Source organism: Astyanax mexicanus, chromosome 8, assembly GCF_023375975.1.
Source record: "Astyanax mexicanus isolate ESR-SI-001 chromosome 8, AstMex3_surface, whole genome shotgun sequence".
Taxonomy (NCBI): Eukaryota; Metazoa; Chordata; class Actinopteri; order Characiformes; family Acestrorhamphidae; genus Astyanax; species Astyanax mexicanus.
This window is the reverse complement of record NC_064415.1, coordinates 7463840-7476182: the sequence shown is the minus strand read 5'-3', so window position 1 is coordinate 7476182 and position 12343 is coordinate 7463840. Positions and strand designations below refer to the sequence as shown.

Genomic DNA, 12343 nt, shown 5'->3' with positions numbered 1-12343 from the left:
AATGACTACACTGCCATGTAGTGGCAGTAAGCCGTAACTTTGCGGGTAATACAATCGACAAGCATTGTGGGAAATGTATTTTTTGGTCAAAGAACGCTTCTGACTTATTTATTATAGACACTAAGATCTTACAAGCTCTCGCGGGCCACATAAAAAGACGTGGCGGGCCACATTTGGCCCGCGGGCCTTGTGTTTGACACATGTGCTCTACACAGTTATGTAAAGCAGTGCTGTGGTGACTGGCTAGTTCATGTCTATCTGAAGAATTTATGTTTAATTATTTACATTTCATCCTTAAACCAAGTCTTAATCCTGTTTGGACTGTCTATAGGAAGTCAGATGTAAGACCAGTTGAATGTGTGTTTGTTTAAAGGGATTGAAGGAAAGAGAGAGAGAGTTTTGTGTATGATTAATAAGCTAATACTGTATACAGGCTTTTTCAAACATTAATTCATAATCATGCTTTCAAGCTTTTATTAAAACCATGCAAATTTATTTAAATGCGGCTTTAATCTTCTGTATTTGTTGAAAAAAAAAGTATAAAATAAACTATTATATAAATATGTGAAATTGTATAAGTATAAGTTTGTATTTTGTATAAGTTGTGGGGTGTTATCTTGTGAGTGAGGTTGAACACTGGCCAGCGTGCTATATCACCTCTGATTGGCTAACAGCACTGCAGCAGAGAACACCTACCTGCTGCCTCCCAACACAGTCAGTTTTACAGCTCTAAAACTCAAAGGGCAAAAAGGAAAAAACACAGCGCTTTTCCTGATCAACTCGTATTTCTGAGGACTTTCTTTTACTAGGTACTGCAGACAGTGGAGGTTGAGGAAGAGTTTCATGTGCAGCATCATAAACAACTCAGAGAGACCTACTGTATTTCACAAAGAACAAGAAAAAGTGAATTTTAGTGAAAGGACACCACAGTCAAGAGGATTTTAACGTCATAATATCTGAATACAGGAACTTAGAGCAATGAAATTATGTTCCTTCAGAACCAACACAGTGCAACATGGAACAAACAGTACAATATAGACAACATAAAGTGAAAACGTGCAACAAATAGACCACTGAAGTCGTGTCGTCATTTTGTAGTCTGCGCCATGTTGTTTATGCCCATATTTGGGGCTTCTTTGGGGTTCCGTGTCTAAGCCGTCCAAGTCAATACGGGATTTGAATGGGATTTTCAAAAACTGGCCTCTGTCACATTTTGTGGTAAATAAATCTGTTCAGAACCCTGTACGTTTTATTCTGTGTACATTTACCTCCTTAATACCACTGGATCCTCTGAATTTTGAGGGAAGTAATCAAGGAGGAGTAATCAGAAAAATACTAACTTTAAGCTAATGCTTAACTGACGTCACAGCACCGCGGCTGGAAAATGACCCCGGACTGGATTCTGCACAACAGCGAACTCCCATCAGAAAGCGTTTTGGATTATTATGCTTCTTCACAGAGGATCATTAAAGCATTTAAACAGGTGAAAACTCTTTCAGGTTGAGCAGTGTGATGTTGAGCAGTGTGATGTTGAGCAGTGTAATGTTGAGCAGTGTGATGTTGAGCAGTGTAGTCTGTGTTAGAGCTTTAAAAGGCAGATAATAAGAGAAAGCGGCTCTCAGTTCAGGATCAGCGCTTCCCCGAAGGGTTTAGTATTTAATTACGGTCATTGGTTTATACTAATTACAACACCTGATTTAAATAATCAACTAACAACTAACTAATCAACTAATCAACTAACTACCTGCCCTCACTGAGGCGACAACCAACCAGAAACACCCATTTATTTCACTGCATAATAAAGAGGGTAAATGTTAAAACGTGTTACAGCTGGTTCTGCAGTATCACTGACCTGTTTTAGTGATTTTATGCTGTATCACTCTCAGCTCTCCTCAGTAAGGGCGGTTAGTTCATTAGTTGGATCAGCTTGTGTGTAAAATGCTCCTAACTTACGGCTGGAGTTCTCTGGTGTTGCGCCGAAAACAGTCTCCTGCTAATCTCTGCAGCGGCGCCGGGAGTTCAGTTCACTCCAGTGCTGTAGCATTAGCTTAAAGTTAGCATTTTTCTCATTAAGACTCTTAAACGGTCTCATAATTCAGAGGATCCAGTGATGTTCAGGAGTAAAATGTACACAGAATAAAACGTACAGGGGTCTGAACAGATTTATTTACCACAGAATGTGACAGAGGCGGGTTTTTGGAAAGCCCATTCATTTTCCTCATAGGAAAAAAACTCTTAGACGCGGAAGCCGTACGAGGACTACAGAATAACGCACGACTTCAGTGGTCTATTGTACAACATAGAGCTATAACACTACAATAAATGGGCCATTTCACTGAATGGGTGCCATTTGTTTGTTGTAACTCTTCCAAATTAAACTTATTTTGAAATTTTATCTTTTTCCAACTCTGAATCTAATAACATATATTTAACTAATTAAAACATGTACTGTTTAAATGTTTCTTAGCAGAAGATGGTTACAAAACTCATGTGATTTTTAAAAAACATGTTTAAAAACCAAATAGGGCCCTATGTGTAAATACTGTAACATATACGAGTGCGGAAATCACCTGATATATAAGGAAACTAAACTAATGGAAAAAGTGATGGAGAAAAAAAGATGTTTGTAGATTTTAAACATGATAAAAAGTTTATTTACTTTTTCATCTGGCGCTTCATGTAAATCAGCATCCAAACAGAGAAGAAGTGTAGACCTTCAGTCTCCTCTGCTGACACTCAGATCAAAGATAACAGGAGACACCCACACACATCATCCTCTGCTCATCTTCACCAAATTTACTTTCACAGATTTTTGTTTTTACATTTCAGAGTTTTTGAGATGCATTACTGGAAACAAGTTCTAAATTAGTTTATATTTTTGATAAAATGGCAAAACCTTTAAAAAAAATGTGGATTCATGAAATTTGCAGAACATAACTTTCTGTTTTCTGCACTAAATCTACAGCATTTACATTTTATACAAAGTCTAATCTTTTTGGATTGTACATAATAAATATGATAAATAACAAACAAATATCATATTAGAATGATGTACTGTATAACATACTTTCTGAATTTGCATCTGCGTGTCTTCCTGTAAACCACCATCACGCAAACACACTCAACACACTGCAGGATACACACCACACTAACAACTCAGGGGTGGGTTTCCCGAAAGCTTCGTAACGCTAAGAACTTCGTTAACTCGTACTTAAGATTGATCATTAATTAAAGAGTGTTTCCCAAACCCGTGCGTAACTAAAGTACTACGTAAACTCACTCGCAGATTAACGAGTGCTCTGACCCAGTCGTTATTCTTAAAGAGCTTCTTTAGGGGATCTCGACTTGCAGTTCAGCACCTTAAACACCAGGGACCGCCAATTTTGAAGAAGAAAAAATATTATTTCCGTGGTTGAACAATTATATTATATTACTATTAATTATAATCAATTATATTAATATATAATTATCAATATTATTATATTATGTTATGTTATGTTATGTTATGTTATGTTATGTTATATTATAATGCCAACTTTGTCTGTGGCTTGTAGTATAACTGGGCATATTGGAATTGACCAATCAAACCCACGAATAAATCATTAAAATCCAGATTAGCGATGCTGGAGTTCTTGACATTAATGCTGCAAGAAATGCAATCAGTGAATTCCTGCAGATGATGCTCACGGTTTAAGCAAAGCTGCAAAGTAGGTCCGGTGCAGGGGACGCCTGCGGTGTCTTTAATCCCACCTATACGTATTGTAAAGGGTATCGGTGAATGTGCAGGTAATATTTAATAATATTCCTTATTCAGGTGCTTCTAACCAACATTGTGGCCGTTCATCTGGGCAAACTCTGGGGTGTGTCAACTCGCAAATATATAAGTACCAGTCAAAAGTTGGACACGTCTCATTTAATTATTTTATTTTTTATTTTTTTACATTGGCGATTAATATTAAAACCATGAAAACGATTAATTGACGCATATGGAATTGTCTAGTAAACAAAAAGGTGCATGGCCTTCACAATCCCCTGACCTAAACTCAACTGAGTGATTTAGGATGAGCAGGAGCCTCATAGAGTGTATATAAAACATATTTTTATATACATACGTATAAGTATTATTATATTATTTTTATATAATTTATTTTTTATATATTTTATATTATTTTTATATAATTATTCATAATAATAATAATAATAATAATAATAATAATAATAATACATTAATATTACTATCAATATTACTATTAATAATATTAGTATAATATCTATTAATATAATATATATTAACTATAATAATTTTAAAAAAGTAAGAAAAGTTTAATGTTTTAAAATAGATTAGATTTTTTATTATTTATTTAGTCATATGTATCTTTAGGAGTATTTTATTAATGCCAAAGTACATCCTTTTGTAATTTAAATTTCAGAATATGTATAATGTTGATGATTACAACACAGTTCTACGTTTTTATGGTCTAATAGTGAATAAATACTGCATATTGGCAGTGTTGAATCGATATTTGTGGATCGATTGAGCGCGCTTTGTCGGGGGAGGAGTCAACAAAGACGACTTTAACCTCGTTCGTTAATTTTCACGTTGCGAAGCTCTTTGGGAAACACTCGCAGAACTGGCTCGTTCTTTACTCACGTCATTCGTTAGTTTGTTCGTTATTCCCTAAGATTGATCGTTTTCGGGAAACCCACCCCAGCTCTACACACCGTAACGGGTAAGAAACAGCTTTTATTGCTTTAATTAGTTAACTGTATGTAGTAAACTGTGTTATTTAATATATAATATATTAATATATTGGTAATATTGTACAATAAGGATACATTAATTCATTATTTCCTGTACTTTCGGCTAACTAATCAATAATTGACGAGTTAAGACATTATTAATTACAGCATTTTTTAACTAATGTCTCAGTTCTTTATTATTTACAATATTCTGCAGCATTAAAATGTAGTAAGGTGTAGTAAGTTGAGTGTTACATATATATTTAATATTTCTTTTTAAATGAAAGCCTTGCCTAATATTATAATTTTTCATATATGTGGTTTTAAATGAAAGCATATAAACAATTTGTCAAAAATAAGAAGCTTTTAATTCTATCAATATTATTATAGTATATTGTGGCTGCGGTGGTGATGATATTATGTATAGCCTAAATAATAAATTAATTACATGATTTTGGTCTTAACTTTTTTATTTTGGCACAATATTGTAAAGTTTGTGAGTTTAATACTTTTTCACACAGGATCAGGTTGGCTTGAATAGATTTTTTCCTTAATAATAAAATCATATATATATATATATATATATATATATATTTACTCAGGTTATATTAAAGTTTGTTTGATAATCTAACAAAAAAAGTAAATGTGTAAGGGGTAAATAATTTTCAGTACACTGTATATGTTTTTTTTTAATACAGAATTTAATAGAGATACAGTATTTTAGTACTTAAGTACAGTAGTAAAGTAAAAATAATACTCCAGTAGATACAGATACAGCATTTTAATATTTAAGTACAGTAGTAAAGTAAAAATAATACTTCTAACATTACATTTGGCAGATGCTTTTGTACAAAGCGACTTACAATAGTGAAGTACAAAAGTAATAGTACAAACATCTTTAGACAGGGCTTAAAGGAGGTCAAAGGGAAATAATGGGATAGAGGAGTGAAAGAGGGGAAGAAGGAAAAGAGGTTAGAAGTAGTTAGTGTGTTAGAGGTGTTAGGAGAGTAAGAGCTCTTTGAAGAGCTCTGTCTTCAGGAGTTTATTAAAGATAGTGAGAGATTCTCCTGATCTGGTAGTAGAAGGTAGTTAGTTAGAGGTGTTAGGAGAGTAAGTGCTCTTTGAAGAGCTCTGTCTTCAGGAGTTTATTAAAGATAGTGAGAGATTCTCCTGATCTGGTAGTAGAAGGTAGTTAGTTAGAGGTGTTAGGAGAGTAAGTGCTCTTTGAAGAGCTCTGTCCTCAGGAGTTTATTATTAAAGATTGACAAGAGCTTGTCCTTAAGACACACGTACTCAACATGCCCATGTGCTACCTGTACTGGTGTTGCGCCAAAAACAGTCTCCTGCTAATCTCTGCAGCTAGGCTGAGAGGTCAGTTCACTCCAGTGCTGTAGCATTAGCTTAAAGTTAGCATTTTTCTCATTACGACTCTTAAACAATCTCAAAATTCAGAGGATCCAGTGAAGTTCAGGAGTAAAATGTACACAGAATAAAACGTACAGGGGTCTGAACAGATTTATTTACCACAGAATGTGACAGAGGCGGGTTTTTGAAAAGCCCATTCATTTTTCTCATAGGAAAAAAACTCTTAGACACTGAAACCATATGAGGACTACAGAATAACGCACGACTTCAGTGGTCTATTGGCTAGTATTTTGTGCAGAGGGTGGTCCCAGGGGATCCTACAGGTTAAGCTGCTGATTGGTTAACATTTTGTGCAGTGGGCGGTCTTAGTACTGGCCCTCAGTTTAAACAATATTAATATTAGGTATTAATATTAAAAAGCTAAATATTAAATATTTGTTTTTCCTTTTTATAATTATGTACTATGATTAGGTTATTTTATAGGGATAAATGATTTATTTTAATTTCTCAAATTCTTATTAATTTAATGTAATTTATTTTCTAACATTATAAGTATTTATATATATTATGTAATAATAGGTTATACCTCATTAACCACTTTGAAACCTGGGTTACAATAAAACTACAATAAATGGGCCATTCCACCGAATGGGTGACATTTGCTTGTTGTAACTCCTCCAAATTAAACTTATTATTTTATCTTTTTTTATTCATTTTTTAATAACATATATTTAGCTATTTAAAACAAATACTGTTCAAACTCAGGCAGCTTTACTTCATTTTAACAAGGGTTTTAATCTGAAGATGGTTATAAAACTCATTTGATGTTTAAAAAGCATGTTTAAAAGCCAGAAAGGGCCCTTTGACTAAATACTGTAATATATGCAAGTTTCCTGATATATAAGGAAACTAATCTAATGGGAAAAATGATGGAGGAAATTTTAAACATGATACAAAGTTTATTTGTTTATTGGTCTGACCCTTCATGTAAATCAGCGTCAAAACAGAAACAGAGAAGAAGTGTAGAGCTGTTCTGAGTTCAGTCTCCTCTACTGTCACTCAGATCAAAGAGAACAGGAGACACCCACACACATCATCCTCTGCTCATCTTCACCAAACTTACTTTTACAGCTTTTTGTTGCCATGTTTCTTTTCTTTTTTGAGATGAATTGCTGGCAACAATTTCTAAATGAGTTCTAAATTAGTTAATGTTTGTCATGAAATAGTAAAATTAAATGTTTGGATTGAGAGCTGTTCATAATAAATAGGATAAATAATGAACAAATATCATATTAGAATGATGTACTGTTCGACTTAAGGTCTGAATTTGCATCTGCGATCCTTCCTGTAAACCATCATCACGCAAACACACTCAACACACTGCAGGATACACACCACACTAACAACTCAGCTCTACACACTGTAACGGGTAAGAAACAGCTTTTATTAGTTTAATTAGTTTAGTAAACTGTATTATTCCATATATAATTTATTAATACATTGGTAACACTGTACAATAAGGATACATTAATTAATTACTCATTAATTCATCAATCATTAATTGAAAAATAAGACATAACTAATTACAGCATATTTTAACTAGTGTCTCAGTTCTTTATTATTTACAATATTCTGCAGCATTAAAATGTAGTAAGTCCTGTTATTTGTGACCCTTACTATAAAGTGTTACATATATATTTGATATTTCTTTTTAAATGAAAGCCTTGCCTAATATTACAATTATTCATATATGTGGTTTTAAATGAAACCATATAGACAATTTGTCAAAAATAAGAAGTTAATTCTATTAATATTAATATAATATATTGTGGCTGCGGTGGTAATGAAATTATGTGTAGCCTAAAAAATAATTTACTAACATGATTTCGGTCACAACTTTTATATTTTGACACTATATTGTAAAGTTTGTGAGTTAAATACTTTTTTTTACACAGGATCAGGTTGGCTTGAATAGATTTTTTCCTAAATGCATGAAATCGTTTAAAAAAAGAGCTTTTCATATTTATGATAAAAAAGCAAAAACCTAAAACGAAGGAAATGTTAAAGAGAATAAATAATTTTTCATGGAGCTGTATATGGGTTCTCAATTTTAATTAATGATTTAGAATATTTTTATTTTTAATACACTGGAAAAAGTAGTGAACATTTTATCAAAATCAATAAGAAACTAAATCCAGTGCTTCAGTGATTCTAAAAGATGCAGTAGATACAGATACAGCATTTTAGTACAGAAGTGAAGTAAAAATAATCCTCCAGTAGATACAGATACAGCATTTTTCATCCTGAAATATGAATCCCTCTCTCTCTCTCTCTCTCTCTCTCTCTCTCTCTCCACAGTCATGAGGTCAGCACTGCATTGTCTCCTGCTGTTCTCAGGTCAGTGGAGTTCATGATCATGTGTAAAACTCTCTGCTGCTTCATTACTGTACTGCCATGCTGATGAGAGATTTTAACCCCTACAGCTCTGTGGACTCTCTCCTTCTGTGGAACTCGTCAGTTTCATGTGGTGAAAGAAAGAAAGAACTGGACTGAAGCTCAGAAATACTGCAGAGAGAAATACACTGATCTGGCAACCATTGAGAATCAGGAGGAAATGGATGCTGTAAAAGCTGCTCTTAAAGGATCATCAGGGCATTTCTTGTTCGGACTGAGACAGAATCCTAAACAGACCATCAGAGTAAGCAATTGTGTAGATCTGGAGTTTAGAACGAAACTAAATCAGTGGAAACCATAGACTGTGTAAAGCTGGACAGAGCATTGTCTCTCAAAAGTGAAGCCACCACAGGTCGGGCGCCCCCTGCTGTTCGGTTGCAGAAAGCTGTGTAACTCCACCCATCCCCATAGGTTTCAATGGCAAAACAGACAACTTTCAATCACGTTTTTCCCCAATATACTGTAATTCTACCTCCATTACTTAAATGCAACAGCTAGTCGTCCATCTTTTTTACAGTCTCTGGTGGAAACATGTTTAAAACTTTGTAACCTCCACAGTCCATGTGTTCAGTGCACTGGATATTCCTTTACTGATCTTATGTTACAGATTACAATCTTTACTGAGTATCTTACATTATCCAGGCTGTAATTAGTATCACAAGAAATATATACAGCTCTGGAAAAAAATAAGAGAGCACTTAAAGATGGATGATCACAAGCCATCAAGCCAAACTGAACTGCTTGAATTTTTGCATCAGGAGCGGCATAAAGTTATCCAAAAGCAGTGTGTAAGACTGGTGGAGGAGAACATGATGCCAAGATGCATGAAAACTGTGATTAAAAACCAGGGTTATTCCACCAAATATTGATTTCTGAACCCTTAAAACTTTATGAATATGAACTTGTTTTCCTTGCATTATTTGAGGTCTGAAAGCTCTGCATCTTTTTTTGTTATTTCAGACAGAAATGTTGTCTGTAGTTTATAGAATAAAACAACTATGTTCATTTTACTCAAATATATACCTATAAATAGCAAAACCAGATAAACTGATTCAGAAAGAAGTTGTCTCTTAATTTGTTCCAGAGCTATATATATATATATATATATATATATATATATATATATTGTGTATTCATATGTGTATTAATTATGTATTCATATATCTCTAGAGCTGGATCTGGTCAGATGGGAGTGACTCCTCATACAGAAACTGGAACACTGGAGAACCAGACAACGCTGTGGGTTATAACTGTGTGCATATAATGAGTGAACAAGAAAACAGATGGCATGCTTATGACTGTTATTCGGCATTTCCATTTATCTGCTATGAAGGTGAGTAAAATGAGCTGATACCTTTAAATCCTTAAAAATCTTTAATTATTGAAAGCACATTTGTCAGCATGGTGTCTAATCATGTTATATGATCTGTATTATATAATTTGTGAGTGTGATTTAATGATTATTTTAATTGTGTCTTGTAACTCTGTGCTCCTCTTAAATAAGATCAGCCTGCCCATCGACTGTAGATAAAAATGAGTCATTTAACTAAATCTAACACATTTACATTATTAAATAATGAAGCTGATCGATGTGTTTTATCACTGTTCACTAAACCCTCTAGTTCACAGGGTTCTGCATTGAGAATCACTTGTGAAAAAGTTGTATATTTAAATATAATAATAGTGTACTTGAACTATATGTGGAATAATTAAAGGAGAATCTTTCTCTTTATACTATATATTTTTTTACCTACTTAATCAGTATTTCACTATACTTTAAAAAAGAATACTTTATTTGGATGTGCTAATTTTGTACTGGTACTTAATATATTTTCCTAAATATACTTAATTTACTTAAAAATATAAACTTACTTTTATTTTGTAAAACTGCTTTTTTTTATTTCTGCAAAACAAAAGTACTTTAGTCAGATTTGCAAAATTTGCACTAATTTTATGTTGCTTACACAAATTAAAACTGTGCTGATGAACCTTTTATGTGTTAAAACTATACTTTGAAAGTTTAATTTGTTTGTTTAGTGTAATTAAAGAAATGTAAGAGCTAATGCTTGTAATGTGATATCATGCTTTTGTTTTTACCAGTTTATGTACACGCTTCAAACTGAATATGATTGTAAATCTATATTTTTAATCACACTTTTAATATGTTTTTAGTTGAACAGCTCACATAAATATTCTCTTTATACCTGAATTATGTTCCAGGGATGGATATATAAAAATTAATTGGATTAATTAATCCAATTAACTAAAATGTTCTAAATCACAAAGAGTAATATTAAAAATTAGTAATAATAAGCTTGTATTACTGGTGTGGGCGTGGCTTATCTACAATTTAATTGGCTTCATTCACTGGTTTATGATCTTTCCTGAAAGACAAAAGGTCTCAATTAGTGTTATGTGCAGAAAAAGGATTGACAAAATAAACTACATGATGTCCATTGTAATTTACGCAGGGTCTAAAAGGGTTAAATTGTATTAAATAGTGGACTATTTAGTAGTAATTTGTGTATTAAATAGTGATTAGTGCACTCAGTATAAATTTCATGCAAATTGATATCATTATAATTATAAACAAGTAGTAATTAAGTGCATAACTCAAATACAGACCTATTTTAGTGTAATTTAAGTGAACTTGTTTTTTACAAGAGGTGCTTTTCCAGATGTGTAAGCTGTTCGTGCCCTAGACACTAATGCAGCACCACACCATCAGAGATGCAGGTTTTTAACTGTGACCAGCTGGATGTTTTTTCTCCTCTTAAATCTGCAGAACTGGTTTCCAAACCTAATTTAAACTTTTAATCATCTGATTACAGAAGAGATCTCTGTAAAGCAGCTCTGTGATAATATTTATTGTACTTTCAGTGAGACTCACTGTGAATCCAAAACAACAAATCCTCTGTTCTCTTTCAGAGAAACTGATCCTGATTAAAGAGAAGAAGACGTGGAGAGAAGCTCTGAGATACTGCAGAGAGAATCATGTGGACCTGGTCTCTGTTCACACTGAGGGAATTCAGCGCTGGGTGGAGACTGTAGCTAGAAACGCCTCCACTGATAATGTGTGGGTGGGTCTGCGTCACACCTGTGCTCAGGGGTTCTGGTTCTGGGTGAGCGGGTCGACTATCTGCTACCAGAACTGGGCTCCAGGGAACGGGACGGGAGTGGAGGACTGCAGTAATGGAGAAAGATCAGGAGCGGTTCAGTCTGGAAGTAAGCAGTGGATCAGTCTGCTGGAGAACCAGACCCTCAACTTCATCTGTACTGAATCTGATGGTGAAACCAGAACTTCTGTCATTTCCTGCTGGAATTATTTAGATTTGTGTGCACACACTAAACCAGTTCTTAATCCTGATTTTATGTCTTTTGTTTCAGATATGTGAGAGAAGATTCAGGCACGTCATTAACATGCTTAGATCTACTTCCTGTACTGCACAGTAGTGTAGACTTTCATTTCCTCTCTATTTCTTCATATTTTTCCTTATTTTGTATTGGTACAATGTTGCACTGTAACATTAGGTGAGGGTGGGGTTTGTTGGACAGTCAGGAAGTTGAATCAGCTACTGTCTCTGGGCAACTGTTATTTTATGTATAAGTAGATTTAATTTTTAATTTCATACTTAGGTTTAGTATTTTTTCTCAATTGAAATACAGGGGTTGGACAATGAAACTGAAACACATGTCATCTTTTTAATATGGGAGGTTTCATGGCTAAATTGGAGCAGCCTGGTGGCCAATCTTCATTAATTGCACATTGCACCAGTAAGAGCAG

At 33.8% G+C, this 12343-nt stretch overlaps 1 protein-coding gene across 9 annotated transcripts in view; it reads left to right on the top strand.

Annotated features, from left to right (window-relative positions):
• Positions 1-12343, top strand: part of LOC111188288 (macrophage mannose receptor 1-like) — a 111410-nt gene that overhangs the window by 89036 nt on the left and 10031 nt on the right. Inside the window, exon 3 of one of the 9 annotated variants that reach the window (XR_007440443.1) lies at positions 8464-8502. The exons of 5 other annotated variants lie outside the window; for them this stretch is intronic. Coding sequence is in view for 3 of the 4 variants with exons in the window: in XM_049482869.1 (XP_049338826.1) it covers positions 11947-11954 (8 nt within the window). In the remaining variant the exon portion in view is untranslated. Of the gene's footprint in view, positions 1-8463; positions 8503-11946; positions 12111-12343 lie in introns of those variants that run through there. 3 more of the 9 variants (XM_049482869.1, XM_049482868.1, XM_049482870.1) reach the window with 3 other exon arrangements.